We start from the raw sequence: 22,044 nt of genomic DNA on the forward strand, positions 1-22,044 counted from the left end.
CTACTTTACTTGTGTGCCAAAATACAGCGCTGTAGCTCAAGCAGTTCTTGAGTTATAGACGTTTGAAATTTCGGGGCGCTACTATTCACGACACAGCAATCCAAATTTATGTTTCATTTGGACGACCCTTATAGTAAGAACACATTTCATTTCAATCTGCTTACGTTATGAGTTTTGTGTTGAATTTTCGTACTTGATTTCATCTCTCAGTGAAGTTTCATTTATTTTCAAATATTTCCTCTCATGATATTATCACCATAGGGGGTTGCTGTCTTTATTATAGGTTATAGTATATTGCACCGTATATTTCACCTATTTCCATATTATAAAACACTTTCCTATTCTTAAGTCCTTTTTTTTCTTTAAATTACAACATACATTGCGTGAGCGAAAAATTTATCTCTAAAACTGTTGCACATCATTTTAGTGAAACATATGTGTTACTCCTTACGTGAGTACTTGATTCTTTTCGCCGGTAATATTCTTCGGTGAAATTATACTACGTAACGTATAATAAAAAAATGCTAATACGCGTCGAAAATCGATAAGTTCGGACCCTTTACTGCATAATATTTATAATGGCGATAAAAGACTACGTATACTATAATATACAAATGATAATGTTAGCAGGTACTTTTCTTATGATACCTACTAAAATATGTATAAATACCCTGGAAACACATCTTCGAAAAATCATACTAAAAACTTATATTTCCATATTATATAAAACCCTTTTTCCTATTCTTAAGTCTTTTCTTTTCTTTAAATTACAACATACATTGCGTGAGCGAGAAATTTATCTCTAAAACTGCTGAATATCATTTTAGTGAAACATATGTGTTACTCCTTACATGAATACTTATTTCTTTTCGCCGGTAATATTCTTCGGTAAAATTATACTACGTAGCGTACAATAAAAAAATGCTATTACGCGTTGAAAATCGATAAGTGCGAACCCTTTACTGCACAATATTTATAATGGCGATAAAAGACTACGTACCGTATAATATATATTAGACAATTGATAATGTTAGCAAGTAATTTTCTTATGATACCTACTAAAATATGCATAAATACTCTGGAAACATACCTCAGAAAATCATGCTGAAATTTTACTATGCGTGCATTTTCTAACTCTTTCGTAGACAGAGAACGTTACCACTTATTGAATTTGAACACGCAAAGCGATCCGTTTCTCACATACATGCTTCATGATATGTATACCCCATGTCATACGCAAAAACGCCAGGAATATATTACTTTACAGTTATGCCCCTTTATTACACTTTTTCCTCATGAAATTGAAGCTGTGGATCATTTATTATGTATAGCGACTCGCGAAAGAACTGCTACACTTCATTTTCCATATTATCGACTTGCAATACGCCAACATACGTAGCACATTGCAGTCATGGGAAGAAAGGTGACACTAAAGGAAGTGATCGCCTTCGTAAAGTTAAGTTTGTTCCCAACTTGGTGTTGGCCTCAACCACAAGATGCGACACAATTTAAGATGCTCTGTGTGAAACTGTATCACTGTTTAAGCATAATTATGGACATGTCCGTAGCAGTACCGTTGATGTACACTATCCCACATTATCTTGACGAACCTGAAATGCTAGTGTCCGTAGTTATTATGACAAGCAGCTTTATTCACGGCAGTTTTAACTTTCTTTTCCATATAATTAATCACCATCACATACGGGTAATTACTGTTTATTTGTTTAATATTAAAAAATTCGCATGCATCCGCATTAATTGAAAATTAATTTAAGACTTAGAATTTTATTACTAGGTACATCCTGTATATCAATAACAAATATGTCAATTAATTATTTGCAGAATGTTACTTTCGAACTGTTACATTTTAGCTGTTTGATGAAACCACATGAAGAAATTGTAGTTCAACGACACATTGACAAATGTGTGATGTACCATGGTGTATCTATATTTATTTACTACAGCGTTACGTTCTTTGCTAGCGCAGTGCCTCTTTTAGCGCAACAACAATCATTTCCAATGTTCGCCGAATATCCATTTAATACGTCTTATCAACCGCTATTTACAATAATCTATATACAACAATTTGCGGCCGGAATATTGGTATCAGCACAACTATGTACAAATGTTCTTATGGCTCTACTGCTCTGGTTTGCAACGGCAAGATTTGAGATATTCATTGAAGACCTGGGGAAAGTTACAAATGCCTATCAGTTGTTCGAATGTATTAAAAGTCATCAAGAATTACTCAAGTACGTATCACAATGTTTGTTTTATACGAAAGTAATCTAGTTTAGGGGACCCCAATCTTTATGGCCCGCAGGCCGGTTTCGACTCTTGTAAAGTTTTATCCGGCCCATCAAAGAATTTCAACGTTATACAGAGTATACTTTACCAATTAATAAAGTTATTATCCGCCATAGGACCTGTTCTGAATAGGGGTATGCATTTTTCTTGTACAATAAATAACGTACAGATACTTCTTTATCAATACGCTACATGAACGTTACATATGTTACGTGTATTTACTGTAACTTTCTTGACAAAAATTTGTAAAATTCTTGGCAAACAAAATTAATCTTAATGGATTTTGTTAAATTAAATCATATTCTTACAATTATCGTTACATATTATGTCATATATAATTTAGCACAGAACTTTACCTCAATGCAAAAGTTAAAAAAAGACAAAGAGTGCAAATAGAAATTTCTTCGTAGAATACGAGCAAAACTAACCCTCTGCATATCAGTTTTTCGAAACAAAACAAAAAAAGGCACGATTTTCATATATTATGGGGATAATGTTGCGTTTCTTTAACAGAAATTTACTATGTCTTTAACTAATTGCTTCGTTTCATCTATTTCTGTAATGCAGAATATTAAATCTTTCGTTTTCTCGAAATTACGACATACAAAAGTTTCGTGAACGTGAAATCTATATGTATTTCTAAAAAACTGTCGTATATTATTTGAAAATATTACTTTCTGCATACTTACTTCCTATCGTGGGAAGGATATGCATCGATAAACTTATTATATATAACATACAAAGAAAGAGAGGAAGAGGGAGAGAGAGAGAGAGAGAGAGAGAGAGAGAGAGAGAGAGAGAGTCCTACTGCAATAGTTAAAATTCCCCGGAAAGAAACTTTTTATATAATTATCTGTAAAAAATATGTCCATATATGTTTTCTTTTCCTTGTATAATTTCTATTCATATGTATAAGAAAAGTAATAAAAAAAATAATAAGAAAATAATTTGGCCTTCTATATGCTACTCGTGCTACAAAAATTTTTGTAAAAAATATTGAAATTGTTAATATAACCCGGGCACGCTAAGTGTTTTTTGCGTAAATCTTAATAATTTTTTTTTTCTAAATTTCTTGCTTGTATGTTCGAATACATAGTTGGGAAGTAACGCATTAAGCGGGGAGCACACACTTCTGCACAACGCATAATGCGTAAGCATAAGAAAATTGATTGGTCCATACACATGTGCATAAGGAAATAGACCAATCAGTTTTCTTATGCTTACGTATTATGCGTTATGCAAAAGTCTGTGTTCCCCGCTTTACTTGTAACGTTTTGATTATAAAATAAAAATAATAACGGTAACGAGTTACTGTTAACAATGGCTAATGAAAAATGGTAACAAAAACTACTTTTAATACCAACATACGCAACAAACACAGCATGTAAAGTAAAAAAAGAACATATACATAAACAAGTATAATAAAGATATATAATTAAGAAAATCAGATGTTACTAATTTATCGTATTCACTTGAAGCAAACTTCCTTTAATATCATTATTTTTGTATACAAATACAATACAACAAAAATACAAATGGAATACAGTTAATATGCAGCGCGCATATTTGACGCTTATTTCTAACTCTTTTTTAAAAAGGTAAATTTTGTATAGTCTATATTTGTCGCATTTAACAATCAAACCATAGAACATAAGGCTCAACTATATTATATATACTTATATACATATAGTTGTACCTTTTGTTCTACGGTTTGGTCATATTGCATCGGATTTTATAATATAATAGAATATTAAAACAAAAAGAAATTTTTGTTTTTATATAATTTTCAAAAATAAAACTTTTATTTAGTCATTACAAAGGTGTTAACGTGCTCTCTTGACAAAATAGATTGGAGATTCCCAATTTAATTTTAAAAAATTTAAGTGGTGTTGATGCATTTATTCAGGTACGCTGAAGAAGTTGCAATTTCTGCTCGTCCGTTCGCATTATCAACTCTGTATTGTAGCACGGTTTGCTTAATATGCACCTGCCTTTTCTTTCTGACAGTAAGTACATGTAACACATATCTGTTATAAAAATCTAATCCCTACCTACCCGATTTTTATCTAGTTTTAACCAGTATTTCTACCTATCTACATGAATAATATTCCTACCTACTCGTGTCTTTATCTAGTATTCCTATAGTCACGATCGCGATTATCGAAAATTTAGAAAAGTGCGCGCGATATCGTTTTAAATCGGAACCGTTTAGGAGTTTTTATGGGGAGTTTAATTTTTAATTTACGCAAAATTAATTCGGATTTAATTCAAATTTAGTTCGAGACGGCATTTTTCCGTCTCTGATTACGCGCAATCGCACGTATATAAGAAAACCTTACCATTACTATGTATACCTTTTACAAATTGATTGATGTTATACACCAACCTACCTTGATCCTCTTCGTCTTCTTTCTCCTGGCCAGAGTACTTACCTTTTGCAGCACTTGGCCGTATTCTGACTTTATATATACAGTCAAATATCGCAAGGGGGAATACTCCTTCTGCTGCAGGCTAATCATTGCCGACACTAAGCGTAAGGTTTTACGCTTTTGTACGATGCGCGAAACACGAACGCGTCGCGAAGAGGCCATCACAATAATTAAATCAATTAAATACGAAATTAACAATTAACAACAACAATAATAATTTTATTAGCACATAAATTAATTTCGCATTTATAAATATATATCCGGTAATTAAAATAAATATCCGATTGGAAACAAATTTAAATTTGAAAAAATTTTTTACGTCCACAATGTTTTAATTCGATCGCGATTATAAAATATATATATATATATATATATATGTATATTAAACTTTTAAATATATAAACTGTATAATATGAACAATAAAATTTTAATTTAAAAATAAATGAATAAAAATTGCTAGCGCGCCATTCAACAAAATCTAAGGCCTATATGAGTATTTTCATCGATTCGAACGATTCGTTGCTGAATTTCATCTCAAAAGCATGCAGAGATGAGATTCAGATAAATGACATAAGATCCGGAAAAAATAATAAATTTCCCCACACAATTAGAATTGATAAAAATATCATTATAATTTGTAAATTATTAAAATTATTTTTTGTATAATATATTATCTTACAATTATTTTAAGTGATGTAAATTGATTGACTCAAAAATTATTACTAAAAAAAAATCTTCGATTTTATAACAAAATATATATTGGATCTTACGCCAATTACATTACTATAAAATCCAGTTATCAATCACTATATATGAATAAGCTACAACAGTTTAGGCTAAAGTCAATGCGTTAAAATAAGTAATAATAATTATTGTAAGCATGTACCTTTATGAAAAAGCTAGATCAATAAATTTAATAAAATATATATATACAATATATATCGCTCTTTTGCACTAACTTATACAAAGTTTAACTTTGGATAAATATTTAGGAAAGGAATAGATAAAAAAAGAAATAATAGGAGTAATACAGTATTTGTTACACATACTGCCAAATTATTAAAAATATTCGTTACATTTTTTAAATAAACATTTTTCAATATTATAATTACAATATTGTTTACTTCAATTACTTTTTATCATTTACTATATTCTTTTATTTTCCATTTTGCACATATAAAAGTATACAAATATTTTATACTTTTTATTTGTTGATCTCACGAGACATAAATACCATGTAAACTTAAATAAAAACAGTAAATTAAAAAGATTATTGTATAATATATTAATTGTATAATCTTTTACAAATATAAAATATAAAAAAAATAAAAGGGAGAAAACACACACACAAATAAAGGTTTAACAATTAAAATGTTAAACTTTTTTAATTTACTGTTCTTATTTAAGTTTACCAATCGTATTTATATCTCGTGATTAACAAATATAAAATATAAAATATTTATATAATTTTTTATATATGTATAAAATTATATAAATATTTTATACTTTTTTTTGGTTGATCACGATACATACATACCATTAGTAAATTAGAGCAGTTAATTAAAAAAATTTAACATTTTAATTGTTAAACCTTTATTTGTGTTTTCTATCTTTTATTTTCTTTATATTGTATATTTGTAAAAAATTATTTTATACAATTTTTATACGAGTACATTTTCGTAAGCAAAGTAAATTAATTAATAAATGCACAATAAATATAATAATAAAAAAGCATCAAGAATTAAACTTATCCTAATCTGTTGTAACTGACCCATTTTAAGGCAACGAATGTATAGAATGCTATATACTTATGTGCAAGATCTTTATATTGTTAACAAATTTCATACCTTTATCCAGATATATAGTATGTATATTTAATAAGTTACCATACATCCGTTACCTCAATAAATATATTAATTCATCACTCACCGACACCGATGCGCAATAGCGGAATTATATCTGCCACGTAGCTACGTTGATTCTGTAACATATAAATATAAAATTTATATTAAAATGGTGTTTAAAAGACTCAATGTTTTAAAACATAATTCCTATGGCATCAAACCTTTTATTTATCATTCACAATTAGATATGTACTTAAATAATTATTTTCCTAAAATAATCTCTACAATAATGAGTTTTTATAAAACTTCAAATTAACACTTTCTTTCTAATTATTATTTCTAAATTATTGTGAAATAAAGCGATTCAAGAATAAACAGGAAAAAAGTTGCTTTTACACAAATAAATAATATTTACCGCAAAGTTGTTCCGCTGGTGCCCGATGCCTCTCCGAGGCCTCCTCCTCCTCTCAGGCTGTTCTCTCGGGTTGTTAGCTCCCTCGATGCTCGCCACAACTCCACCGGCATCACACGTATACGCGGGTAACTATAATCGCGCAATATTTAATACGTCACTCCCAAAAACGTTACGTAAAAATCGTGTTCGTGGAAAAATCGCCCGCGATAACCGCGTTATCTCGACGCGTTCAGAGCCGGACAACTGACTCGATTTGCCCGATTAAGGACTTAGCCCCGCGTGGCCAGTTGAATAGTGTTCGACAGAGAGAAGAGAGATCCTCGAAAAGTAGAAAGCGAGCTCTCTACAATGAGGATCATCTCCCCTCGCCACCGACACGTCATGGTAGCACCCTTCCACGCACAGTTAAGTCAAATTATCTGGGCAGTTCTTGTTATGCGATCCCGACACCTTTCCGCCAAGGACCACGCACGAGACAGCCGTCACGTGTGAGAACGTGGAAATTAACGCAGTTATATGCTAATTATTAAAAAAGAACGATATTTTACGCGACGATCCCGAAACGCGAATTAACGCCCGATTATTTCCGCGATAATCGCGTTATCTCGACGCGTTCAGAGCCGGACAACTGACTCGATTTGCCCGATTAAGGACTTAGCCCCGCGTGGCCAGTTGAATAGTGTTCGACAGAGAGAAGAGAGATCCTCGAAAAGTAGAAAGCGAGCTCTCTACAATGAGGATCATCTCCCCTCGCCACCGACACGTCATGGTAGCACCCTTCCACGCACAGTTAAGTCAAATTATCTGGGCAGTTCTTGTTATGCGATCCCGACACCTTTCCGCCAAGGACCACGCACGAGACAGCCGTCACGTCTGAGAACGTGGAAATTAACGCAGTTATATGCTAATTATTAAAAAAGAACGATATTTTACGCGACGATCCCGAAACGCAAATTAACGTTCGACTATATATTTCCGCGATAACCGCGTTATCTCGACGCGTTCAGAGCCGGACAACTGACTCGATTTGCCCGATTAAGGACTTAACCCCGCGTGGCCAGTTGAATAGTGTTCGACAGAGAAAAGAGAGATCCTCGAAAAGTAGAAAGCGAGCTCTCTACAATGAGGATCATCTCCCCTCGCCATCGACACGTCATGGTAGCACCCTTCCACGCACAGTTAAGTCAAATTATCTGAGCAGTTCTTGTTATGCGATCCCGACACCTTTCCGCCAAGGACCACGCACGAGACAGCCGTCACGTCTGAGAACGCGGAAATTAACGCAGTTATATGCTAATTATTAAAAAAGAACGATATTTTACGCGACGATCCCGAAACGCGAATTAACGTTCAATTATTTCCGGCGGACTTAAACGGCAGAGAAACGACGGAAATCCGAATAATCCGACGACTTCGAACGACACTCGCGAAAATGAAACGCAACGAACCGTTTATACAATCGGAGACGATTGGATTTAGTTTCCCCGTTGTTCGGTAAAAGCCTGTAAAATATAAGATTACGCGCACGTTTAGGTCGGTACACTTGGTTGAGATGTATAGGAATACAAGTACGCGAGAATAGAAATATACGAGAATTTAAAAGGAATGTATATAGAAATATATATATATATATATATATATATATATGGGAATAATTTTTTTAGTATGTGTGCCGTAAAATTATTTTTTAAAAACAAATTGAAAAAACAAATTAGAGTAGAATATTACATGTTTTGTTACATAATTTTATGTGATTATTAACAAATTTTAAAATTTGTTCAAAACTATTCCTACGGAAGTATTATAATACTTCTATTTTATATACACATATTTAAAAATATATTTATATATACACGTGTAGCTTGATTGAACTAATTTACAAAATATTTAATCTCGGACAAATATGTTTGAGGAAGGGATTAAAGGAAACACACATGCCGAACATATTTAATAACTTATTCCCTGTCTAAAGACGATTCTTTATTTTTATTTTACATGTATAAATATCCTGTATTAGTTTTTTATTTTTTTTTACAATAAGAAATCTGTAAAAAAGCTTTATATTTTTAAAATGCTATTATTTTGTTCTCAATACGATTTTAATTTTTCTTATATCTTCTTTACCATTTTAGCAATGTAACCAAGAATTAACTGTTTCTATAATTTTTTTTGATGCCTATGGAACTATTTATCTTTAGTAAGATACAACTCTACATATAAATATAAATATTTCATTTTTGTTGTCTGAATTCTATTGTCTAGGAAAAAAAATTTACATTTTTTTAAGTTAAAAAACATTTAATATATTATTTTTAATAATATTTAAAATAAGTATAGTTTAATAACTTTAAAACGGGTCTTTATTTTAATTCTATTAATAAAAATATTAATAGAATTAGATTATCAGAAAAAATTATAGAAACAGTTAATTCTTGATTACATTGCTGAAATGATGAAAAAAGTAGAAGAAAAATTAAAATCGTATTGAGAACAAAATATTAATCAAATGTGTCATTAGACTCGTAAAAATGTCAACAAATTAATAAACGACAATACGAGTCAGGCGCGGTACGTGGTGCGTAAGTAAAGAAATTAATAGTTACAGAAGTAACGAATTACAATGTATATAATATAATACATGTATATTCCAACTTAATAAACTGCGCGCCGATTATTATTTGTCGGACTTGAAACACAGCTATTGTAACATTAGGCTACTGTTAGGTAAATCGCGCAGTTTATTAAGCTGGAATATATATGTATATTATGTACATTGTAATTCGTTACTTCTGTAACTATTTCTTTACTTGCGCACCACGTACCGCGCCTGACTCGTATCGTCGTTTATTAATTTGTTGACAAAATATTAATATGTTTATTAATAGAATTAAAATAATAGAACCCGTTTTAAAGTAAAAAGTTTTAACGTTTTAAAGTTATTGAGAACTATACTTATGTATTTTAAATATATTAAAAATAATATATTGAATGTTTTTTAACTTAAAAGAATGTAAAGTTTTTTTTCCTAGGTCCTAGACAATAGAATTCAGACAATTAAATTAAGGAAATTAAGGACGTTCTATTTATCATATTCTTTCTTCGTATACTTGTGCGAGTTAGCCTCAAGCACATTAGCACACTACAATGGATTGTAACGCACACCATCTCATACAAATTTACCAAACTTATCAAACGACCATCGTATATGCAATACATAATTATCATATCATTATATTCTTCATTTACTTATTTTGATTAAAGCCAAGAATTTTAGTATCAAATCGTAAGTTATAAAAATATCATGTATATTAAATTTTTGTAAAATAGGATCAACCTATAGCTAAACTGCTCCACTTTTTCATATTGGCTCTAGCAGCTTTATCGGAAGTATATATGTACAGCTTGCCAGCAGAATACTTGATGCATACGGTAAATTACTTATCATTTAGAGAACCCTACACAGGTTTTATAGGTGTAAAAGTAGTTCCGATCAAATTGGCTAAAATTGAAATATATTCTAGTTTATAGGTAAATGAAAAGAGTGTGCCCACGGGCAAGGTCTAAAAATCAAAACTATAGAAAATACGAAGGCTTTTAAAGTGAGTGCCATTGGAGTTTCAGAAATACTTGTTTTTTAATACATATAGTATTAAGTTAATATATAAATGTTTGAAACTATATATATAATGTCTGCATGTGTGCACGTGTGCATGTGTGTGTGTATGCGTATGTGTGCGTGCGTGCCTGCGTGTATGTGTGTGTGCGCGCGCGCGTGTAAAAAACTATTGTATGTGTATTTAGATTATTGGTAGCATAATAAAGAAGTCGAGATCTGTAACGTATAAAGCAGGAAAATTTTTGTTCATCTCTTTATGCTACCACTTTTACATCTATAAAATGTGCGAGGTTCTTTGTTATATTAATTGCAATTAATTTTATTTAAAAAAGAATTTATTACTTTTATTACTTTTTCCCAGAGCAAAAGCGTTGCAGAAACAGCGTTCCATATGCTCGAAAATAATCATTTCATTGAACTATGGAAATGTCTGCAAATTGTTATAATGCGGAGCCAAAAACCAATAGAGGTTACAATTCCTTGTCTCATGCCAGCACTATCTCTCAGTTCCTTTACAACGGTAAGAACAATTTTCAAATTGATTAAAAAGTTGATTAAAAACTATATTTTTCCTAATCTTCTTGTTGTTTTCTTGAATACATGAACAAACTGTAAATTCTAACCTAAAAATGTGGTGTATTGCATTTTGTTAAGTGTCAAAAAACCTAAACACAGAGTTGACGTCACGTTAAACACTAAATAAAAAAAATGTATTTTGTTACAGAGATTGATAAATTTGTATTCCATTATTATTACATCTTAGGACTCAACATGGATGATGAGGAAGCGTCCCTACTTACAGAAGATAAAGATCGTGTATAAGTTTCTCTTCATTTTTACTATTTATTTTTACTACATATTATTAAATGTTTTTATTTAGGTTAATTTTAATTAACACAGCACTATTATTACAAGAAAAGTTTATATATTCGTGGGTGGTAACATGCTCTGAATTGTTTATGTTTTAGGAACAAGTACGAGAAGAATTAAAACATATGAGTTTTGAGGATTTACAGAAATTAAAGGAGAAATTAGGTACCAAGGTATACAATGAGACGATATTTGGAAAGAAAAGTAAGAAAAAAACTGAGAAAATAGAGTTTAAACGGGAAAATAAGAATAGGCCACGAGAGATTTCTGCTAAAAAGCCAGTTCCCAGATATAAAGAGTTAACTCGAGTCAAAAAAGTTATATCTCGGGATCCTAGATTTGATAGTTTATGTGGTACGTTTGATGAGAAGGCCTTCAGACATTCTTATGCATTTATTAACAAGTTACGGGAAAACGACCTCAAAACTTTACAAAAAGAATTGAAAGAAACGACAGATCTAAAAGCTATAAAGAAAATAAAATATCTCATTCAGAGGCTTGAAAATCAGTTAAGGGAGGAAAAGAAAAAGAAAGAGAAAGCAGAAAAGAAACGGCAAGAAAAGGAAGAGCTACTAGAATCTGTTAAACGAGGAGAGAAGCCTGTCTTCAAGAAAAAATGTAAGTTTAGCTTATCGTTAACATAATACTGATTGATATTATGTTGTTTTATTTTATCTTATTTGTCTTTTGCAGCTGAGAAAAAAGTCTTGGATTTGGTCTCACAGTATGAAGAATTGAAAAATACGGGTAAACTGAAGAAGCATATTCAAAGACTGCGAAAAAAGAATAAACATAAAGACAGGACAAAATTGAAAGCAGACAGAACAGAGTGAAACACATATATATACATACATATATGTACATTTACACAAAAAAAAATGTTCCCATAATTTTTTCTAATATCTATGGAACTATTTGTCTTTATTAAGATATATACAACTCTAGATATAGATATATAGATATATAGATATCTATAGATATAAATATTTTATTTTTGTTGTCTGAATTCTATTGTGTAGGAAAAAAAAACTTTACATTCTCTTTTAAGTTAAAACATTCAATATATATTTATATATTATTTTTAATATATTAAAATAAGTAATATAGTTATTATATTAATATTAAAATAAAAAATAGTTCACAATAACTGTAAAACGTTAAAACTTTTGCACTTTAAAACGGCTCCTTATTTTAATAGAATTAAAATAAAGACCCATTTTAAATATATTAAAAATAATAAATATATTGAATGTTTTTTTTAACTTAAAAGAATATAAAGTTTTTTTTCCTAAACAATAGAATTCAGACAAATAAAATAAGGATCCGTTAATTTCTATTTATTGTATTCTTTCTCTGTTTACCTGTGTGAGTGTAGCCTCAAGCACATTAGCACACCAAATTAAATAACGCAAAACGAGTCCGAGATGAAATATTTGTCATAATTCTTTATAGCTTATCCATTTTAAGATAACTAGATAACGGATCTATGAGATTCTATATTTATTTGTAATACAATTATGATACATAAATATATATCTCATAAAATTTTCACAGATCCGTTATCTCATTAATAATGCTTTTTGTCACTCACCAATCGACAGTGGAGTTGTCACAGCCACGAATGATCTGCGCCACGATGATTCTGTAATATACAAACATAAAATTCAAATTAAAACGTTCAAAATATAATCGGTAATTCAAAAAATAATTCTTACATGCATAAAATTTCTTAATGGTTAATATAATTATACATTTTTCAAAAAGGATCTGCACAAGAATAAATTTTTATAAAATTTCAGATTAATTTTTTTCTTTAATTATTATTTTTAATTCATCACAAAACAAAACGACTAATTTTAGTACAAATAAGTAATAATGCTTTTCCGAATGCTAAATCTATACTTCGCGATAGCTATTGATTGCTATGAATGTGAAATGCAAAGTTATAATGCATGTTACATACTTATACCAATTAAATAAGTGCCACTCGTTCGGAGCCGATTCATCTCCGTCTCGTATTCGTCGCATTCTGGAAAAGCAGAACGTATAAATTAATATGGCTTTTAGGCGCTTCGTCTCTCGCGCGCGGTCAACTCGCGCCGAAAGCGCCGCGGCGCGCGGCGTCACCAGGCGTCATCACTAATACGCGTCCCACTTCAACTTTGCGATCACGAACTTTCCGAACTTCGAAAATTAAATATAAACTCGCCTCTGTGTTATCACGGTTGTTATTCTGCATTCTGGCGAATAGCGTATTAATATTTTTGGCAAATATCCGCGACATTCGCGACACTCGAAAGTACAGTCGCCACTTTCGCGATTGCTCGCGCGACGCGCCTTCGGTCGAACGAGTATCCCGGAATACGTATATTATAAGAAATCATCAATACTCGAGCGGATCGAATCCATACTACGCGATAGATACTGCAGTAAATATAACGCGTGCAAGTAATATGTAGTATGCTTACCAATTAAATGAGTCGCGACGCCACTCGCTCCGGAGCCGATAGCCGATCCGTCTTGTGTCCGCCGCGTTCTGGAAATGAAAGGAGGACGTCATCAATATGGCGGTCATCTCTCACGCGGCTAACTTCACGCGCCAAATACGCCGCCGCGTCGCTACGCGTCTCGCTTTTAATTTCACGCTTTAGAATTTTCCGAACTTCGAGTTCGGATTGTTCGAAAATATTATATGCTTATTACATGCTTTTATCACGATTGTTTTTCAGCCTAACGAATAGGCGTATTAATATACAATATACTCTTGGGTGATATCCGCGATATTCGAAAATACGATCATTGCTCTCGCGCTTGCCCGCGCGACACGTCTCGGCCGTGCAAGTACGCGAAATACGTGTTATTACGAACTATTAATACCCGAGCGCTGAATCTGTGCTACGCGATAGATACTGCGTTAAGTGATAAATAATAATGGAGGATTAAAATATACGTTACTCCGTTAACTCTTACCAATTAAACGAGTCGCGACGCCACTCATTACGGAGCCGATCCGTCTTGCGTCGTTGTGTCCAGTTGTGTCTGTCGCCGCCGACGGCGCCGACGCCGCCGTTCTGGAAATGGAAGAGGAAGGGGGACGTAACCAAGATGGCGGAGGCGCTTCTCTAGCGCGCCGCGGCCGCCGAGAGAACTTCGATTTTTTTTGGTTATAATCTAAAGTTCTAAATAATTTTTTATACACGAAATTGAAGGTGGTTCAGGCCGTCAGGTTTCTCTCTGAATCCAGGAGGGGAGTTTGTTTAGGCTGTGTTTGGGGGGATCTCAGTGGGAAATTCTCGTTACTCGCCTAACCTATTTTGCCTGTGTTGGCGAGGTTGATTGTACAATCAGTTAAAATTAATTATGTGCTTCGAGATTTAAATATATACGTGTACAAACTTAAAGTACACATAATTTAATTACTGCTAATTGAGTCAAATTACTATTTTAACGTGTCAATTATGTGACAGTTATATGAAGCTATATATATAATAAACGAAGGAGATTTTTGAAATAACGATGACTGAATCGACGCGAGTAATTATTACTTAATATATCAAATATATGATATTCGCTCCTTGTTACAATTTTATGTATTTATCTATATTGATTCACAGTTTACCGAGCCTCCACCCATCTGGCCTGATATTAAATCAGAACTGCGGGAATACATTGAATGCCCTGAACGATTACCTATACATCAGCTCGACAGTACCCAACGTTATTGGCCACGCAGAGCAGATGTTCTTTCGTTGTTGGAATTTGATTTGGCTCCGGTCAGTACCACGCTGAGATTTGACCGTGATCCAGTAACGGGCAAAATTGGCGAGATACAAGAAATCTGCTTACAAGGTGCAGGGGAAACGGCAAGGAATTCTATGTCTATGACTCGTGCACCTGGATCACTGGCAGACGGAGTTCGAGGTACTCTAATTTTATCTCGACGTGTATTTCTCTTCGTTAAAATTGTAGTACATCGATCAAGGCATAATTGCAAAATAATGCATATATTAGATGAATGCTATCTCTCCCGCAGGTAATCCCAGTAATATTCCATTTTGGCCTGGTGGTTTTGAAGAGCCTGAAGTACCTGAAAATGAAATCGTTATTAACGATACTGACTTCGAGAAGAATTTAAGGACATTAGCCAAAGGATTTAGCTCGGGTTTAGAATTTGAAAGTGACAATTGCACACCAATCAATTGCACGAGGAACGAAACAGAAATTTCATTGTCTGAAGAAACTGAAAAATTAATAATCAATAATGATAATATAAATTTAATGTCTGTTGTACACGAGGAGGGAAATTTGCTTGGCTCATCGTCTTCAGTTGAGGAGCCGAGAAAAGAGAACGTTCAAATTTCGGACAGCAACATTCCCTTTAAAGAAAATTCCACTTTATCCAAAGATATAAGTATACCTGTCTTGAAAATATCCGAGAAACAAACAGAACTTTCAAAGACAGAATGGGCGGAGCAGCTTGATGTATCCGCACCAGTAACTGACTTTGACAAGAGAATACCTGACCCAGCAATCACATTCAATTATGAACTGGACACCTTTCAGAAACAAGCTATTCTTAAATTGGAAGAGAATAGCAACGTCTTCGTTGCTGCGCATACATCAGCGGGAAAGACTACTGTTGCTGAATATGCCATTGCATTGAGCCAAAAGCATATGACGAGGTAAAGTTATAAGGTTTATATAGTAAGGTTAAAAATTAACTTTGCAATACTATTGTTATAGAAACCTTTTATGTCATTCCAGAGTGATTTATACGTCTCCCATAAAAGCACTATCAAATCAAAAATATCGTGATTTTAAGAGAAAGTTTGAAAGCGTTGGGTTACTAACAGGTGATTTGCAAATAAATCAAACTGCTTCATGTCTAATTATGACAACGGAGATCCTACAATCAATGTTGTATTGTGCATCCGATGTTCTACGGGATCTAGAATTTGTTATATTTGACGAAGTGCATTATATAAATAATGAAGATGTGCGTAATGCTGATTTGATAAAAAATGGCGCGTATATACCTGCAAAAAATCCGACAATCTATAAAAATTATTTTGTACTTTTAGAGAGGTCACGTATGGGAAGAAATAGTCATTCTTTTACCACAGAATATTAATATAGTAATGTTATCTGCGACTGTACCAAATCCAATAATATTTGCGGATTGGGTCGGTCGTATCAAAAAGCGAAAGATGTACGTGATTAGCACTTTGAAAAGACCCATACCTCTTTTACATTACTTGTACACTGGCACTGACGGTAAGACTAAGGATGACAAATTCTTGGTCCTTGATAGCAACGGCCAGTTTTTATTGGATGGGTAAGTCATTTCTCTTTCTACCTTTATATATTTTTGAGTGAAAGGAAGAGAGAGGCATGATAATGATACAGTGATATTTTAATACTTGATCCAGATGGTACAAAGCGACAAATACATCCGATAAAAAGAAAGACAAAACCCCAAAGGACTGTAGAAGAAGAATTCAAATGACGCCGAAACAAGAAGAGGTATTATGGAGAGCATTTGTAAGCCATCTTCAGAGCAATGTACGTTATTATAACTGCATACTTTTTATTCTACAGAGAAATTATGTGATAATTATTTTTATATGAATAATGCAATTTTATAGGATATGTTACCCGTTGTCGTATTTACTCTGTCGAGGAAACGCTGTGATATGAATGCTGCTACGTTAAGAAATCTTGATTTAACGACTGCGAGGGAAAAGCATCAAGTACATGTATTTTTCCAATCTAACATAAAACACCTGAAGGGTAGCGACAGAGAATTACCACAAGTACTTATGATGCAAGAGCTCTTAGGAAAAGGAGTGGGTATACATCATAGTGGGATACTGCCAATTTTGAGAGAGATCGTAGAAATGTTATTTCAGAGTGGAGTTGTGAAGGTAATTTTGCGAGGAAACATTGAAAAAAAAAACAGAAAGAAAAAATTTAAAGCACATTTTTAACAAGTCTTCAAGTCTTGGAAATATGCAAAAATTAAGAAGGTGTAACGGAATTGCATTTTATCGCATTTTTAGTTACTATTCGCGACAGAAACTTTTGCTATGGGAGTCAACATGCCAGCACGCACGGTGGTGTTCGATTCTATACGAAAGTACGACGGAAGCAACTTTCGTACCCTGTATCCGACTGAATACATACAAATGGCTGGTCGTGCCGGACGGCGAGGTCATGACAGCACGGGAACTGTTATAGTGATGTGCAGAAACGACGTGCCACACTTTAACGACTTGAAACCTATGATGTGCGGTGAGCCGCAAACATTAGAATCGAAATTTAAAGTCACGTATTCCATGCTTCTAAATTTGAGAAGGGTAAACGAATCCGTCACCGTTGAGGCGATGATGCGCAAATCTTTCAAGGAATCGCCATTAGCCTCGCAGGAAGCGACATATAACAACGAGTTACGAAAAATCGAGCGCGAATTGTCGAACTTGCCGCCTTTGACCGATATGCAAAAAATACTCTCTGCATTCTATCACAAGGCGGTTGATTATCTGGAAGATGTTAAATTCTTGAACCCTTATTTATTCGATTCGAAAAAAACAGCGAAAAGTTTAACTGAGGGTAGAGTCTTGTTAATATCCTACGTGAATCATTACAACAAACTAGCCCTATTATTGAAAGTTCACTATCACAAAAGCTCTATTCAATACAAAGTCTTGATACTTAAGGACGCGAATGCACCCACTTCCGGAGATGTTGAATTCAAAAGTCCTCAGATATTCGAGAAATGGTGCGAGATTATGAGCCTGACAAAAAAAGAGATATTTGTCCCAAGCACTAATCCGTCACACGAGGTTCTGACTATATTTCCTTGGCACATATTGAAAATAACTAATTGTCAGATAAAAGTTGACTGTTCTTTGGTATTAAATGATTGGGAAAAGAGACAAATCTCACGATTCAAGTAAGAAATAACATAGCATAGTAAAAATTTTTAGAGCATTTTATATACTTATCGAATATTTCTTCTTTTTTATAGAAACGATCCACCGGGACAGACATGTCAGACAGCGGTTCAAGAATTGACTTCTCTGTCATATAACGCTTCTATCAAGCCTCAAATCCTACAACCGTATATCAAGCCCTCGTCGAAAAATGATTTTCAATTGAGAATACAACATAGGGACAAATTAAAAGCTAATCTGGGCGATATGAAGTGCAAGGAAATACCAAACTTTGAAGAACAATTCAGACCTGTATTCGAACGGAATCAACTTGAAGATAAAATGCGTCAGCTTCAACTTAAACTCAGCGATGAAGGAATGGCATTGTACCCGGATTACCTGAATATGGTAGCACTCCTTAAACATTTTAAATACATAGATAATGATGAAAGAGGTTTGTATTAATCAAAATCGTATAATAATTATAGATTTAATATTTATTTATTAAAGCGCAATTAACAATGTATCATTATTTATTAGTCGCCCTAAAAGGAAGAGTCGCGCTGCAAATGGGTAGTAACGAACTGCTGATAACAGAATTGATTCTCAAAAATGTGTTGACTGTTTTACAACCGGCAGAAATAGCAGCGTTGTTATCAGCACTGATCTTCCAGCAACGCACAGAATTCGAACCTAAACTCCCACCAAACCTTGCTAACGTATGTATTACTGATTCATCTCTTTCTGGCTCAATCAAGTATTCAAAAAATTGTACATTGCGATAAGAAATTAAAACAATCCTCGTCCTCTTCAGGCTTGCAAGATAATGAGCGAGGTGCACGCGGAACTGGAGCATCTGGAGCAATACTATCAACTATCGACATTACAACCGTTGAATTTCGGCTTGGTGGAGGTTGTCTACGAATGGGCGCAGGCTAAATCATTCGCCGAGATCATGAAGATGACGGATGTCCAGGAAGGAATTATAGTTCGTTGCATACAGCAACTCGGCGAAACATTGCAAGATGTTAAAAATGCGGCTGTGACGATAGGCGACCCAGTTTTGAAAGAGAAGATGGAGGAAGCCTCGACCGCGATCAAACGTGACATAGTTTTCGCCGCGTCCTTATACACCCAAGACTGATTACGAATGAGCAATTTAACTCTCAATACTACCGGTAAAATCAATGTATTTTTTTATAAAAAAAAAAATTGCGCAGATATTGCTGCAAATACATACTGTTTGTAAAAAAACATCCATAAGAACGTATGATATTTGCCAACAATTTTTTCAGTTATCGCAATAAGAATAAACATTATATTTCGAATAAATGTTTATGGATAATCAAATATTAACGGTAAATAACTCGAACTAACTCTGAAATTTGCTAAAAGATCCTCGATATCAAACAAATCCGTATTAATTATTAATTACAACGCTTATTTTATATTATTTTACATGGTTCTCCGTTAAATCAATATTACAATGCGCGTTGATCTGGATTGTTAAGATTTCCTTGATCTTTGTTCAATTCCGAGATGCATGCCCACTGTCCTTCGGAATTTTCGCGCCAGAGCGAAACCTTGTTGTCGCCACCGCTGACCGCTAAGATGCCGCCTGTCAACGACCAGCTGACATTCCAGATAACGTCATCGAAGACATTAAGAACGTTCGGTGTCCAACTAGTGTAATCGTTGGAAGTCCATACGACAACGCGGCGATCTTGCGAGCAAGACGCCAAAGCGGCTCGAGATGGGCCAACTGCCGGTGCCCAGGCTACATCGCGAACCTACGAGTATGATAAAAAAAAGATATATAAATATGTAAGTCTTTGATGTTTAAATATTTCCATTGTTATTAAATTGTACCCAATCGCTATGTGCTTCCAGTTTATTCTCTTCTATCCATCTGTCGCCGTCCTCCTTCCATATCTTCACCAAATTGTCACAACCACCGGTGGCTAACCGCTTAACAGGATCGTTTCTCTGTTGAGTCACACTGGGATCAGCACCCGAATCGACCGCTGGACACCAACTGACCGCATTACACCCAATCGTGTGAGCGTTTGTTATTTTCTGCATGTGCCACGTATCTCCGGTGTTTGCAAGAATGGAAACTGATCCGTCTGAACTTCCGCAGGCCAGGATCAGACCAAACTCGTGCGGCGCCCACGCGACCGAATTGACAGATGAATCATGGCCGGTATGCTCGTAGATCTTGGTCCATTCTCCCAGTTCCTTCCAGATAATTACCTTTCTGTAAAAGTGCACAAACGTTGACTGCGTATTATCAGGGACTTTAGCTGCTATTAAGTTATTAGGTATACTTAATTATTAAGCTTGATACTTTGGTAAATGTACGTGACACAAGTAGCATTGTAAGACCGTGTGTACCTGTCATAGCTACAAGATGCCAAGAGATTGCCGAATTTCGGATGGGCCCACGCGACCTGCCACACCGGGCCGATGTGTCCCTTGAGAACGGCGACCAGGCTCTGAGTGCCGTTTTTCAAATCGAATATCTTCACCGAATTGTCGCTCGAGCAAGTTGCTAACCTCAAACCGTAGTAATCCATCTCCGCGTCGTGGATCATGTCCTCGTGGCCGGTGTCGACGGTATTTAAAACGGACACCATTTTGAAAGGACTAACTATCGCCAGCGAGACTTTAATTATACGAAGAGACTGACTGAAGGATAAAGGTAATCGCGAATATGGTACAGGTTATGTTGACGTAATGCCTGTCACTACGTGGAGGCATATGCGCGACTCAACGACAATCGACTGCGCTGCGCATGTTCTGCGCGCGCAAGCAATTCGTATTCTCCGAATGCGTTCCGAGATGTGCTGACAGTATTGAAAATCTGTTGTTCCTGGTTGATATACATCTTGGAGGGAATTCACCCTTTCTTTCTCTTAAAATGCGCGCGTGAGTTCTAGCTTTATAATCGTTAATTGTTTGTTATCTATTTTAGATGAAGAGCGTATACAACACTGAATTGAGCCATCAATTATATATATACGTATATGGTTGCGATCCACTTTGGTGCTCCAAACGCTCTTGGAAACATTTCATTTTTGTTGTTTATCAAATGTTGTACAAGGATAAAATGATACTTTGAAGCGTTTGAAGGATCTAGTGCACCTTATGTCGATTAAATGTTTCGAAGCATTTGTATTGTTAAGTGGACCGCAGCCTGTATATAGGGCCGGTATCACAGTCTCCGATTAACGTGATTCTCCCTAGATTCTCCGATTAAACTCACTCTTCGTCTCTTTCCAGGGGGATAGTTAGAAAGAGATGCAGAGTGAGTTTAATCGGAGAATCACGTTAATCGGAGACTGTGATACCGGCCTTTTAGCGCTCTAAATGTAATCTGATAGAAAATTCGGGCGCTTGCACTAGTGCACACTGAGTGCGCACTAAAGCTTGTTCTTAATCCATTGTTATATTTACAGATCATCTTAAATACTTCTTAGTCTATAAAATGATTTGTACAGCATCCGTATAGATATTATACAGATTGTTTTATTGGCTAAAAAGTTTTTAAATGTGTATTTAAGCGACTTTAAATATAAGGATAGATTATAAACAAGCCTTGGTGCGCACTCAGTGTGCACTAAGTGCAAGC

The 22,044-nt window shown here is 34.2% G+C and overlaps 4 protein-coding genes across 8 annotated transcripts in view; 2 read left to right on the top strand and 2 right to left on the bottom strand.

Annotated features, from left to right (window-relative positions):
• The window catches only part of LOC143902209 (uncharacterized), a 451,988-nt gene extending 437,445 nt beyond the window's left edge, over positions 1 to 14,543 (bottom strand). For all 5 annotated transcript variants that reach the window (XR_013258295.1, XR_013258296.1, XM_077414917.1 and 2 more), the window contains exons 1-7: positions 14,452 to 14,543; positions 13,950 to 14,017; positions 13,445 to 13,510; positions 13,073 to 13,123; positions 8,444 to 8,497; positions 6,996 to 7,124; positions 6,666 to 6,717 (exon numbers count right to left, since the gene is read on the bottom strand). Coding sequence is in view for 3 of the 5 variants with exons in the window: in XM_077414917.1 (XP_077271043.1) it covers positions 6,690 to 6,717; positions 6,996 to 7,124; positions 8,444 to 8,497; positions 13,073 to 13,123; positions 13,445 to 13,509 (327 nt within the window). In the remaining 2 variants the exon portion in view is untranslated. The remainder of the gene's footprint in view (positions 1 to 6,665; positions 6,718 to 6,995; positions 7,125 to 8,443; positions 8,498 to 13,072; positions 13,124 to 13,444; positions 13,511 to 13,949; positions 14,018 to 14,451) is intronic.
• LOC143902206 (ribosomal RNA processing protein 36 homolog) lies at positions 11,314 to 12,911 on the top strand. Its single transcript, XM_077414914.1, has 3 exons — positions 11,314 to 11,427; positions 11,580 to 12,099; positions 12,175 to 12,911. Exons 1-3 carry the CDS (start codon positions 11,320 to 11,322, stop codon positions 12,312 to 12,314), a joined length of 768 nt encoding a protein of 255 aa, XP_077271040.1. The 5' UTR covers positions 11,314 to 11,319; the 3' UTR covers positions 12,315 to 12,911.
• A 117-nt stretch (positions 14,544 to 14,660) lies between the features above and the next one.
• Tst (superkiller complex helicase subunit twister) lies at positions 14,661 to 20,292 on the top strand. Its single transcript, XM_077414889.1, has 11 exons — positions 14,661 to 15,015; positions 15,096 to 15,402; positions 15,515 to 16,163; positions 16,246 to 16,477; positions 16,563 to 16,816; positions 16,911 to 17,043; positions 17,127 to 17,405; positions 17,541 to 18,433; positions 18,509 to 18,867; positions 18,954 to 19,132; positions 19,228 to 20,292. The coding sequence occupies exons 1-11, from the start codon at positions 14,998 to 15,000 to the stop codon at positions 19,555 to 19,557; spliced, it is 3,633 nt and encodes a 1,210-aa protein (XP_077271015.1). The 5' UTR covers positions 14,661 to 14,997; the 3' UTR covers positions 19,558 to 20,292.
• Sec13 (nuclear pore and COPII coat complex component secretory 13) lies at positions 18,892 to 21,185 on the bottom strand. Its single transcript, XM_077414908.1, has 3 exons — positions 20,808 to 21,185; positions 20,283 to 20,670; positions 18,892 to 20,203 (listed from the first exon to the last, which is right to left on the bottom strand). Exons 1-3 carry the CDS (start codon positions 21,047 to 21,049, stop codon positions 19,895 to 19,897), a joined length of 939 nt encoding a protein of 312 aa, XP_077271034.1. The 5' UTR covers positions 21,050 to 21,185; the 3' UTR covers positions 18,892 to 19,894.
• Between the last annotated feature and the right edge of the window lie 859 nt (positions 21,186 to 22,044).

The sequence above is a fragment of the Temnothorax americanus genome, unplaced genomic scaffold, assembly GCF_048541705.1.
Source record: "Temnothorax americanus isolate GAGA-0224 unplaced genomic scaffold, ASM4854170v1 Scaffold39, whole genome shotgun sequence".
Lineage (NCBI taxonomy): Eukaryota > Metazoa > Arthropoda > Insecta > Hymenoptera > Formicidae > Temnothorax > Temnothorax americanus.

Excerpts from the sequence above, each read along its gene's own strand:
- LOC143902206 (XM_077414914.1), top strand. The coding sequence starts at position 11,320 with ATGTATTTTGTTACAGAGATTGATAAATTTGTATTCCATTATTATTAC. Across the intron at positions 11,428-11,579 it reads TTACAGAAGATAAAGATCGT|GAACAAGTACGAGAAGAATT; the intron begins GTATAAGTTTCT and ends TTTATGTTTTAG. Across the intron at positions 12,100-12,174 it reads GCCTGTCTTCAAGAAAAAAT|CTGAGAAAAAAGTCTTGGAT; the intron begins GTAAGTTTAGCT and ends TGTCTTTTGCAG.
- Tst (XM_077414889.1), top strand. Across the intron at positions 18,868-18,953 it reads CATAGATAATGATGAAAGAG|TCGCCCTAAAAGGAAGAGTC; the intron begins GTTTGTATTAAT and ends ATTATTTATTAG. Across the intron at positions 19,133-19,227 it reads TCCCACCAAACCTTGCTAAC|GCTTGCAAGATAATGAGCGA; the intron begins GTATGTATTACT and ends CGTCCTCTTCAG.
- Sec13 (XM_077414908.1), bottom strand. The coding sequence starts at position 21,049 with ATGGTGTCCGTTTTAAATACCGTCGACACCGGCCACGAGGACATGATC. Across the intron at positions 20,671-20,807 it reads GCATCTTGTAGCTATGACAG|AAAGGTAATTATCTGGAAGG; the intron begins GTACACACGGTC and ends GCACTTTTACAG. Across the intron at positions 20,204-20,282 it reads TGGAAGCACATAGCGATTGG|GTTCGCGATGTAGCCTGGGC; the intron begins GTACAATTTAAT and ends TCATACTCGTAG.